This window comes from Microtus pennsylvanicus, chromosome 3, assembly GCF_037038515.1.
Source record: "Microtus pennsylvanicus isolate mMicPen1 chromosome 3, mMicPen1.hap1, whole genome shotgun sequence".
Lineage (NCBI taxonomy): Eukaryota > Metazoa > Chordata > Mammalia > Rodentia > Cricetidae > Microtus > Microtus pennsylvanicus.
This window is the reverse complement of record NC_134581.1, coordinates 84,708,547-84,721,469: the sequence shown is the minus strand read 5'-3', so window position 1 is coordinate 84,721,469 and position 12,923 is coordinate 84,708,547. Positions and strand designations below refer to the sequence as shown.

The following is a 12,923-nucleotide window of genomic DNA, read 5'->3' as shown; positions in this document are numbered from 1 at the left end:
TTCTCCTGAGCAGCCTCTTGCAGCAGGCTATGTTAGTACCAGACAGCTTGTGGTCAGAGATCACTCACAGAAAAGATTAGACAGCCTCTAGTGGATTTATAGTCCACTCAGACAATGACAATGGACACTGGGTGCCCAGAAGCAGACCTCAGAATAAGTTACTCCCACATTCATTGGCAATACACCAAATCCCTCTTCTATGATTTAAAAATTATTTCCTTATTCCGCTCATATTTTCTTGCTTCGGGTAGTGTTAATGACGTCCATGACCTGTAAGGTAAGGTAATCAACAGCACATGGTGATCACTCTGTTTTCATGCTATGACCTCAAGGTGCCCTGCTAATGCTAGACAACAAAACTAGGCAAGGAAAGACTTTTGGAAGAAGACTTTCATTGAACCTGAATTGTAGCATGGTGGGGTGGCATTAGAGAGTGTCTCCTGGATGTTGGAAAGGTGAACATAGCAGACTGCTTGTGTAGACAGAAACTTATCTGTGAAGGGCATGTGTACGTGCCTCATCTAAAGGAAGGACCGTGTTAGCACCTAGTCTTTAATACCAAACAGAGGACTTGGGTGGAGCACCTCAGAAGTTGCTCCTTGTCTGGCTTGGCTGTAAATAGCTTCTGGGCTACTTGGCTGAGAGTTTCCCTGCTCAAGGCTGCTACCCATCAGTGATGGGCCGTTTAATTGCCTGTTGCTGAATGTTGTGATCATGCACAGAATGCATCAGATGGTGTTAGCAAAAGAGAGTAGCCAGAAGGTCAACATAGAACACTCAATTTTAATAGCATTAAATGTACTTTACAATATAAAATTATTACATTACATATTGATATATTACATACAGACACACACACAGACACACACACACATTTGAGCCTTACTAAGTAACCCTGACTAACCTGGAACTCACTATGTAGACCAGAATGGTCTCAAACACATACAGATCTGTCTGCTGTGATATCCATATTTAACATGTTCAAAATTCAGAGCTTTATTTTTCTACTGAGTTCCCTGTTGGTCAAATACCCTCATCTTGTTGGTTGCTAACCTATTTTAATTACAGGAGGAATTAAAAGTTTTGTTGTCACATGCAATGGTGTTCTAGGCTATACTGTATACTTCTTTTCTCTGGAACTGGTATCATGTCTTTATCTGAGGAGTCAAGTTCATGTAAGTAGAAGACTATTAATAGTTTACAATTGAGGTGTCACAGTCGTTCATTGATACTAAGTTGGTCATTATTTCTATATTTTGTCTGTGGAGAGAGATATAACATCCTTCTATCTTATTTTATTTTTCTATTTTGTTTTATTTGAACAGAATCTGCTGTACAAGTCTGAATAGTGTTTGAATTTTGTTATTAAGGATAATGTCTTTATTTTTTATCTTGTATGAAATTTCCATATGTAACTCAGCACCATATATAATCAAATTACATATTTAAAGGGTTCGCATACTAACAATTTTACACTTAATTGTATTACTGTGGTTTTCTTCTCAGAGTTGTTTTATTAACTCAGTGAATTTTAAAAAAATATTTATTTATTTATTTATTTATTTATTATGTATACAATATTCTGTCTGTGTGTATGCCTACAGGCCAGAAGAGGGCACCAGACCCCATTATAGATAGTTGTAAGCCACCATGTGGTTGCTGGGAATTGAACTCAGGACCTTTGGAAGAGGAGGCAATGCTCTTAACCTCTGAGCCATCTCTCCAGCCCCCTCAGTGAATTTTTGTTGATACTTCTTTTCCAAGATTTTTTATGAAAGGGTGGAAGTCAGTCTATCAGGCGAGTGAAAGATGAAAACAAGCTGATGTAGATATCCAATAGAGTCCAAGCAAAATTAGTCAGAATAGATAAAGAAGTCCAATATATAATGCCACATTCAAAAAATCCATAACACTTGCAAATATACATCCACCAAGAGTTGGGGCTCTCAAATCATAAAATAAACATGAATGCACCTAAAGGTCTCATAGACACAAGAGTAGTAGGTTACTTCGATACTCCACTCGCATCTTCAGATAGATCATTCAAACTAAACATCAACAGAACAAGGCAACTGAGATGGCTCAGCAGGTAGACACTTTCTGTCAAGTGTGGTTGTGATGGTCTCTGCAAATGGCTGGGTCAGCAGATTCATGATCCATATGAGTTAACATTAGCACTTGGATTGGGTTTAAGTCTTGCAGTTTCTAAAAAAGAAACAGTTGGAGCACATTATGCAGTGTCAGATAAAATAGTCAGTGGCTGAGAAACATCTAATAAAATTTTGTTGGTATGGCAAGTTCAGACCGTTGACCTGAAACCCATGGTGAGTACAGTGTTTTTTAAAGAGCAGGTAAAGTTTGTGTACAAAATATGATCTTCTTGGTCTTTTGAAGAGTCATCTGTAAAAGCATTTAAAGCAATCTTTGTAGAAGTTTTAGATATGATTTTAGGCAATACACATAAAGTATCTCCAAAAAATATTAAAAGGGATTTTTAGAATAATGATTATTTATAGATCGCATGTAACATGCTAATACAACCTGCCAATTATTATCAATGTGGAACAAGTGACCGACCTGAATTTTATTTAGTGGCACAGTGATATCTATAGTAGGTTCTTTACCAGTAAGTTGTTTCAGGCATGTTCTTCCCATCATTATTAAGTCTATAATTTCTTATAAATAAGCAGTTACAGATCATTGTGGATAATTATGACATGCATAAATTTCTGTAATACCATTAACTTGTTGATACATACTTTCAGTAGGAGATGAAGAGGAAGGAAGGATAAGTAATTGATAAAGAGGTAAATGATTAATTCTCTGAGTTAACACTTTAGCAGCAGCATTATTTTTAATAAACTACCTGCTCTGCTTCAGGTATTATACTTCTTGTAGAATTTAAGTGAGCATCTCCAGAAAGTAACTTAAAGAGTGGTGTCAAGCCAGCCGGTTGTGGCACACGCCTTTAATCCCAGCACTCTGGAGGCAGAGGTAGGTGGGTCTCTGTGAGCTCCAGGCCAACCTGGTCTACAAGAACTAGTTCCACGACAGGCTCCAAAGCTACAGAGAAACCCTGTCTTGGAAAAACAGAGTGATGCCAAATCCTCAGCAGTGAAAGGCAGGTAAGGATGTACCCAATTGACAAGGCCCCAAAACATTTTAAATGCCATATTCTGTTAGTCTTCAAAGGTTTGAAGAATAAGTATACATCTGAAATAGATCTCTGTACATCTAGAAAGCCTAATATGACTACAAGCTTGACGATTATAGATGGCTATCTATTAACCTGTATTTCTTAATTATATATTACATTTTTAAATGAGCTGCACAAACACAATATCTTAATCAAAAACAGAAATATACATATAACAAAATTGACCTTAAATTTCTATCAAGAAACCAAGATTCATTATGTTGGGTGCCAATTTGTTGGGAGAGACAGTTTATTCATTTCTGGGCTGCCCAGACTCCCAAAATAATTGCACAGAGACCATATTATTTGCAATACTGTTTGGCCAATAGCTTAATCATATTTCTATCTAGCTCTTATATCCTAAACTATTGGAAATGACTCAATCAGAACCCATAAATATTTTCTCAGATAGCCACTATGCCACACAAGCATGCAAAAATACTATTTTTTACAAAGTTAAAGTCCCCAAATGATTCCATCTCCAAAACCATGCAAACTAATCAAGACTTATTACAGTTCAGAGTACACCCCTGACAAATATCCCATATCAGATTGCATACGGGATTGCCAGGAATGCTAGCAACAGGCAACCATAGAGTAGACCACATAATTATGACCATGGTAGTGTCCTTGTATTTGCTGGAACAGGCTAGGCTCCTCCATTAACAATTTTACTTGTCCCCTCAAAATTTGCACAAGCTTTTACCTGGTTTACCCTTGCCTAGATATAAACATTTAATCAGAACCTATGCAACTTAACACAAGTCAAGTCATTGGATCTGTCTACCACTTTCTTTGTCCAAGAATGGAAAAGCAGCCAGAACACACTGGGCAAGCGGCAACAACTGCATCTCAGTCCCCATGCTCAGCCCCAGGGTCAAACTAGTGAAAGTAGCCACCATCTGAGTAGAACATTTCAATCCCGGATGGTAAAGGAAATTCAACCACAGTTGAACAGCTAAAGCCTTTCTTTGAACTAAGAGATTAGCTACCATCCTAATGGCTCTTAACTGGTTTACATACCCAGATTTTTTGAGAAGAGAGACTAGGAGTGGAAGTCCAACAGTCCACACTCTACGGAGCAGCCAGGACTCCCCATAAAACAAGAGATCCTTTAGACAATCCTGGAGAGTGGCCCTAGGTAAAAGTCATCAATTGCTCTCAGGCTATGAGGGAGTCAGTTTGAGGACAAGGATGAAAGGGAAACACAGGCTGAGCGTGTTGCTTATAGTGAGGGACATCTGTGGTTTGTTAGGTTGCGTTGGTATGCTCACAGTGTCTCTGGGAGAACAGGACCGGTTGGAGGGTCCTTTGTTGGTTCTACCTCCTGGGTGGCCAGCTCTTATGTGGAGGTACTGGGAAGAACCGAGTCAGGATGGAGAGTTCCTAACCAGGAAGATAAATGGAAAAAAAAAGAAAATGTAGGAATAGAAAAGAAAGCCCCAACTCACCAGCAGCTTAGAAAACAAAAATAGGGGTCAACTCACTGAAAACAGCCAAAGGGGGGTGAACTCAAGATGTTGGTAGAGAGTTGGGATAGGGCCAGCAGTGGGGGCAGCAAGCAAAAAAATGCCCAAAAGAGGGTAAGGAGGACCCAAAAAACAAGCAAAAGGGAAAGGTCCATCCATGTTGGGTGCCAGTTGTTGCAGGCTTGTTGCTGCTGCCTGTTGTGCTATTCCCATTTCCCAGGGGGCAGCGGGTGAGAAGATGCAGAGGTAATGACAGACTCTGAGAGATTCCAATATAGAAGTTCTTTATTGTAAGAAGGTCAAAGGTTTTTATGAGTTAGGGAAATTAAACTGCCACAGAAATGTTTTTGGTTCGTCCTTTTGAAACTGGCAGTTGCTGCTGGCGTGTTGTGATCGGCTAGGAGTACCTGTCATTAGTTACTGTACTTTTGGTCTGCTGACATGTTGTTTGGGGCAATTTTGTTTATGCATTGTGAGTTTGTATGCACTTGCTTGTGCTATTGCCCTGCCTCAAGCTACATTCGTGGTGATGAGGACTAGAGACTATCAGGAATAAAAAGTAGACAATATAATCAGATATGCTTACACAATATCAAGGACTTTCTGTCCAGGTTCTTTGAATTGCAAAAACATGAAACTTACAAAAATCTCTAGCCCAGAAAAATATGAAACCCCAGGGAAGAAAAGAAAGACAGGAAGTGAAGGAAATGAATGATGAAGTCAATTGAAGCTAACTTACACTAAGTCATCATGACTGGATAATTAATGTCATTGCAGAAATCTCCAGAATTGCAGCAGAATGTATGTATTGTTAGACCTCCAGAATATTTTTCACTAAATTTACAGAATTTTGTGCACCTCATCTCCGCACTTTCCAGCTTATTATCTGTGGAAGAAGATAGAAAAAAAGATATACTTTTGAGAGCCAGGATACAACCTCATAGCTGAGTATTTTGGGATGGACAAAGATTTCAATGAAAGAATTTTCTTCCATAGCAGGTAGTGTTCCATGTTGACCTTCCTGTCATGTAGTAATAAGGGCAGCGGGGCTGCGTCCCCAGCACCCCGGCTGCCTGGCTAGCTTATGCCCGAAATAACAACACACAAACTGTATTCCTTTAATCACTGCTTGGCCCATTCCTATCTAGCCTCTTCTAGGCTAATTCTCACATATTAATTTAGCCCATTTCTAATCATCCGTGTAGCGCCCCTAGGTGCGCTTACCGGGAAGATTCTAGCCTATGTCCATCCTGGGTCGGAGCTTCATAGCTTGCGTCTGCCTGGGAGCTGGGAGCATGGCGTCTCTCTGAGGCATCTGCTCCCGAGAGGAGAGCTGTGGAGTCTGAGCTCACTTCCTCTTCCTCCCAGCATTCTGTTCTGTTTACTCCTCCCACCTATCTTCTAACCAATGAGGGCCAAGCAGTTTCTTTTTATTTAACCAATGACCTTCCTCCATCACTGTCACATGCCCTTAGGCTACATCTGGGAAAAGCCCCTTTACTACAGGAGATGCATGTGCTTAGTGGTGAACTTGAGGTTCTACATGTCAAGGTACATAGCATCCTCTCCCCTCAATCAGACATATGCAAATCACTTCCTAAATGCATGCTGGGATCCAGACTCAGTGGTGAGTGATTGGGCAGAGAGAGATGACAATAATATTAGCCAGAAAGAACCAGATTCTATGGAATGACATGAAGGACACACCATGAGAGATGCCAGATGATAGATGAAGCAGGAAGACTTGGGAAGCACCAAGGTGTCGTTTTCTAGAGAAGGTGATTCCAGGCTAAGATAGAAGGGTCAATGATCATTAGAAGAGCAAAAGTCACCAGGGTAGAGTGTGATAAATGGTACATTTAAGGACTGATAATTTGTTCTTTTGAATTCTGTTGTGGCTTGAAATAGAACAACCCTCATTGGCTTGAATATTTCAATGCTTGGTCCTAAATTGGTCAAAGTGTTTGGGAAGAATTAGGAAGTGGGGTCTTGGAGGAGGTGTGTCACTGGGGAAGAGGCTTGGGGTTTCAAAAGTCAATGCCATTCTCTCTCTCTCTCTCTGTCTCTCTCCTCTCTCTCCATCATGGTTGTGACTCAGTATGTAAGTTCTAGTACCTGCCCCAGTTCCATGCCTTTCTGCTTGCCGCCATGCTCTCTACTGTGATCATCATGGACTTTACCCGTGGGACTTTGCGTCAGCCCCAAATTAAGGGTTTTCTTTTATAAGTTGCGTGACTGTGCTGTTTTGTCATGGGAATAGAAAATTAACCAAGACAAACCCTAAATAGCAGAGCTGTTGCAGATTAAGGACTGATGAATATATCAATACAATAGTGGAGAGAAGCCCCATTTACTGAAGATATGCTTAGCTTTACTATTGACTAATGTTGACCCCAACACAGGTTTGGTATATCATACCTAGATATCAGTTGACCCCTTTTCTTTAAGTGCAATACCTTAGAGATGGTGTTTGGAATCCTGAAGGAGAAATGGTAATTATCCAGAACACAGAGCACACACTTACCTTTACTCCAATGCCAGGTTCTGCGGATCATACAAGATTCACCAGGTTGTGTAGTACACGTCTGAATCCCATCAACACACTCCTCATTTTTGTAAGACGGACACAGTACACACTTTACCGTGAAAGCTGCAAAGACAAAGACTGCTTAGAGGAGATGGGTGACACTCTGTCACTTTCCAATGGACGCCTAGGTCACCGGACCTCTGGATAGCTTAGCCACACCCGTGTGTTTGCCTAACAGATGTGCTCAAGCCAACAACATGTCTTAACACCACAGACAAAGCAGGGTGAAATAAGAGGCGGTTTTTAACTTTTAAAATTTCTACCAACAGCAGCTAAGGGAGTTATTTGTCGGCGGTACATACTGGTTTCAAAGCAGAGAAGAAAGAGACACAGCTTCAGTAGATTTTCCATTTCTTCTGAGCAGACTCTTGCAGCAGGCTATGTTAGTGCCAGATAGCTGGTGATCAGAGATCGCTCCCAGAAAAAACTAGACAGCCTCTAGTGAATTTATAGTCCACTCAGACAACGACAATGGACACTGGGTTCCCAGAAGCAGATCTCAGAGTAAGCTCCTCCCACACTGGCAATACACCAAATCCTTCTGTGACTTCAAAATGATTTCCTTATTCCCCTTATATTTCCTTGCTTCAGGTGCTTATGATGTACATGACCTTTAGGGTAATGTTACCATCAGCAGCACAGAGTGGCCCCCTGATTTTCTTCCTGTTTTCATGCTATGAGCTCAAACTGTTCTGCTAATGCTAGAGATCAAAACTAGAGAAGGAAAAACTTTTATTGAGCCTGAGTCGCAGCAGGAGGGGGCTGCCCTGGAGTGTGTCTCCAGGATGCTGGATAGGTGAATGCAGGAGTCTGCTTGTGTAGACAGAAAATGCGTGAAGGGTTTGTGCACATCCCTCATCATGGAATGACCATGTTAGCACCCGGTCCTTAATACCAATCAGAGGGTTTGTGTCTGGCTTGGGTGTGAACAGCTGCTGGGCAAGAATTGTTGTCTGTGGTCCATGCTGTTTTGTAAGGCTATGCAGGCTGTCTGAGCACATCCTTGATTGGGGCTGTAGTGACCATCTTCAGTGACTGTTGAGAGTCAAAACAGCCAGGCTGCCATGAGAGAGTCTGGTCAATTGCTGGCAAAGGGGCTAGTTGTCTGATAGTTTCCCTGCTCAAAATTGTCATGCATCAGTGGCGGGCCTGCTTAATTGCCGCCTGCTGAATGTTGTCATCAGGTACAGAAAGTATTAGATCACATTAGCAATAAAGAGTTGCCAGAAGCTCAACATAGAGCACTCATGTCTAGTAGCATTAAATGTACCTTATCATGTAATATATATGAGACAAGGTCTTACTTGTAACCCTGGCTGGCCTGGAACTCACTGTAGAGACCAGAATGGTACTCACACAGATCTGCCTGCTATAGAAGCATACTCAAAGTTTTCAAAAATTACAGTTTCATTTTTCTCTGTCTTTTTCCTTGTGTGTATATGTGATGATTTTTGGTATAGATTTTTATTTAAGTTTTTTTTTTCATTTTACATACCAGCCCCAGTTCCCCCTCCCTCCCCTTCTCCTGCCCCTTCCCGCCTCACCCCATCCACTCCTAGGGGGTAAAACCTTCCTATGGAGTCCCAAATTGATCAAATACCCTCACCTTGCTGGTAAAATGTTTTAATTACATAATAATTTATAGCTTTGTTGTCCCATGCAAGGGTGCTCTTGGCTATATTGTATATTTCCTTCTCTAGAACTGGTTTCAGGTATTTATCTGAGGAGTCAAGTTCACATCAGTGGGAAACTTTATAGTTTACAACTGGGGCATCATAGGCGGTCATTGATATGAAGTTGGCCATTATTTTTATATTTTGTGGAGAGAGATAAAAAATCTTCTTTATTATTTTATTTTTCTATTTTGTTTTAACAGTACCTGTTGTACAAGTTTGAATATGGCTTGAATTTTGTTATTAAAGGTAACATCTTACCCTATTTTTAACTGTATAAAAGTCTCCTTATGTAATTCAGTACCATGTGTATTCAAAATACTTAATTAAAAGGTACACATACTAACAATTTTACACTCAAATATATTATAACCATGGGATTATTTTCATAGTTCTTTTACTAACTCAGTGATCTTTTTGGTATTCTTTTCCTTACACTGTCAACAAGATTTTGTATCAAAGGATCTATCAGTTAGTCTACCAAGTGAGTGAAAGCTAAACACAGGCTAAGGTAGGGGGCTGTTCTGATATCCAATAGGGCATAAGCAAAAATTAGTCAAAAGAGATAAAGAACGCCAATGCATAATATAAATGAAACAACCTTTATAGAACCTATAATGGTGATAAATACATATGCAAGAGTTGGGACTCCCATTTTCATAAATAATCACAAATGGGCATAACAGTCTCATAGACCCAAGAGTAGCAGGTCCTCCAATACCTCACTCCGATCTTCAGATAGATCCTTCAAACTCAACTTCAGCAAATAATCCCAGTGAGATGGCTCAGCAGGCTTCAGAGACACTCCACAGACATTGGCTTCCAAGCCTGGTTATCCAAATCCAATCTGGGAACTCACATGGTTTGATAAGAACAGAATGGACTCTCAAATGTGGTCCTCTGACATTTCCCACCATGACCTGTATTTCATACTTGCCTGCACACACACACACACACACACACACACACACACACACACCAAGAGAGAGAGAGAGAGAGAGAGAGAGAGAGAGAGAGAGAGAGAGAGAGAGAGAGAGAGTAAATATAACTTTAAAGGTTTAAATCAAGAATTTAAGACTACCATAGTGTACCTAATTGTTATTTGCAGAATATTTCATTTGACAGAAAAAAGTTCATATTCTTTTCCATGCCTGTAGAAACTTCTCTAAATGAAATGTCACTTAAGGAACAAAATGAGCTTTAAGAAGTACCAAAAATCAAAATAACATCTTATAATTTTTAGGCCTAGTGAAATAAAACAAAAAAATATTATAAAAGAGAAATCATAAATACTACAAAATACTTGAAGGTGTTGGGGTGGGGCTTATCAAAGCTTGGTAACAGAGAGTCCGAGGACAACCAGTTGTATGTACAACAGTGTTTCTATCCTGTCTGCTGCCCTCCGTTCCCAACACTATGTGGAAGGATGTTCAAGATTCAACTCTGTAAGCCCTAGCATTGGTTTATGTTTATCCTTGGATGACCAGCATCCTGATGATCAGCTGTCTTTGCTGTGTGCAGGAATGCAGGGTCTTTGGCCCTTCTTACAGATACCACTTGCCTCACACAGAAATGTATCCAAGTGAGACCTGCTGTTCTTTCAGATAACAGCCACTTAGACACTCCAATCCCAGCTCCCTCACATCACTCCTTGGCTTTCCCAGAGTTGTGGGAATGTTCAAAAAAGAGAAAGAAGCTTCTCTTTTGGGGGGAGGGACAAAATGTTAAACATTAGTTTACAATTTAAAAATAAGAAAATTGAGAATTTTTCACACATTGACTCTATTCACATTATTTTCATCCTTCCTCTTCCTCCTCCAACTCCTCTGGTGTCCCTCCTCCCCAACCCCGTTCAAATTCACAAATTCTGATTTTTTAATTAGTATTGTTATACATACACAACTATATCTAACATATATGCATGTATGTGTGTACGTTCGTATGTATAGCCTGGTGAATCTCTTCAGTTTTGCTTGCATACATTAGTATTAAATGTTGTCCACCTGGGATTGGATAACCCATCACGGGGCTTGAATATGGAGAGAACTGGCTCTTCCTTTCTCATTGGACACAATTACCTGTAGTTCTTTATCTAGGGGTAGAGCCTTAAGAAATTTCCCCCTTATCCAGTGATATGTTGACTATTGTCATTGTACAGGTCTTGCTGAGGCAACCCTACTCCTGAGATCTCATGGGTGCATCCACCCTGTCATATAGAGAAGTTAACACCTTGGAGAAGATGTTCTGGTTCTCTACTCTTACCATCTTTTGGTACCCTCTTGTGTGATGATTCCTGAGTTTTAAGAGTGGGTGTTTGTAGGTGTAACAGCTGTCTGTGGGAACCCCATTTTTTCCTCTTTGCATTTTGATCAGTTCTAGGCACTCACGAAACAAGAAGAGTGTAAGTTTATGTATTTCACCACGTTGCTTTATGCATCACTCCAGTTTGCTCCCCACCCCAAAGGAAGGGACACCAGAAGTTTAGATAATTGATGAATACTCATAAGGACCCCAGTTACAACACAGGATAGGTACTGTCACCTAAGAGAGGAAAGCTAAGTGGTCTGTGCTTACCCAGGACATAAGAAACACACACTGTCTTTAGCTAAGTGCTTCTTGTCTTGGCGCAAGCAGGGGCACAGCCAGACCCAGGAACTTATGCTGGAGTAGCCTCAGGGGAGGTGAAAAGTGAAACATGTCCCCAGCAATGCTGAAGCATGCATCGGCATCTCATTTATATTTTTTCATGATCTGAGTTGATCTACTGACCAGGAGGTCTGTTCCTCAAGGAACAGGTGCCAATGAGATATGAACTCAAATTGTTGGATTCGGAGTCCAGAACGTTAACCATTATACCATGGGAGCTGGTACCAAGGTGAGATAGGATGACTTAATTTTCTGTTTTTTTGAGCATTCCCTAAAGTATATTTTAGATAAAACAGCAATAATAAAAAGTCAATACTAGCCTAATCTTTTGCTCCATCGACTCTTGGGTAGAAGGTTCCCAGCTCCCTTTGCTTCTGTTCACGCTGATATAGCTGAAGAGGAGATGCTGCAAGAGTGAGTTTTGTTAAGATGCACACTAGTGTAAGTCACTCCAGGTGTTTGAGACTTTCTTCGGGCCTCAAAGGACAATTGACATTCAATATGTACAGTCTGTGCTCCTATAAGATTAATAATGTATTTTATAAGATATGTGTTTTACACAAGTGTCTACATGTCTGGATATTATTGATGAAAATAGATACCCTGTGTCAAGTTAGAATGCTGATCAATTTTGGTGGTGTTTTCAATACCTTTTAACTTTACACAGTTTGATTTATTTAAAAAATTCAAAATCCTTCAGTGAGTTCAATTGTACTTCCATTCCGTTTGCCCTCTAAGGAATAGCTAATGATAGCATAGCATAGTTGTCACCAATAATTACCCAATACGTAGGTATGTGTTGTATGCAATGTTAAGTAAATATAATAGGATTACTTATAAATGTTTAGACATAATTATTGGTATTTTACCTTTTTCCTCTCTTCTTTCTGTAATTTATATTCTTTCCTCTTCCTCGTGAACGTTCCTCCTCCCAATCCTCCCTCCTTCTTCAAGTCACTGTGTTCTGCTATTCACCTTTCTCATCCTCTCGCTAAGGCTCCTTTTTAAAATCCTCCCAGATTCCATGTTTACTACAGGTCCTTGCTTCTTAATAAGAGCACTTGGATTTTACTCGAGGAGCACTGGAGACTGGGAGTGGTGAAATGGAGGGAGTTTGTTTTATGACCTTTCTAAGTTGAGCACCAGCTTAGAAGGGCAAGGTGCTCTGGTCAAGCGCACAGAACACTCTATAAACTGAATGCGTGGCTCTTCCTGCCTTTTCTGAATAACCAGGAGAATACTATCTTATGAGAAGTTTATTTCATGATGAACACACAGAGGGAAACCGAGAGATGACCGCAGGAAGAAATAGGGTACAGGGACATGGTTGTTATTGCTGAAGGAATTGGCAG

At 40.3% G+C, this 12,923-nt stretch overlaps 1 protein-coding gene across 1 annotated transcript; it reads right to left on the bottom strand.

The window, feature by feature from the left end:
- Window positions 1–5,050: 5,050 nt before the first annotated feature.
- LOC142847221 (acrosomal protein SP-10-like) lies at window positions 5,051–7,698 on the bottom strand. Its single transcript, XM_075967950.1, has 3 exons — window positions 7,555–7,698; window positions 7,190–7,315; window positions 5,051–5,551 (listed from the first exon to the last, which is right to left on the bottom strand). The coding sequence occupies exons 1-3, from the start codon at window positions 7,601–7,603 to the stop codon at window positions 5,406–5,408; spliced, it is 321 nt and encodes a 106-aa protein (XP_075824065.1). The 5' UTR covers window positions 7,604–7,698; the 3' UTR covers window positions 5,051–5,405.
- Between the last annotated feature and the right edge of the window lie 5,225 nt (window positions 7,699–12,923).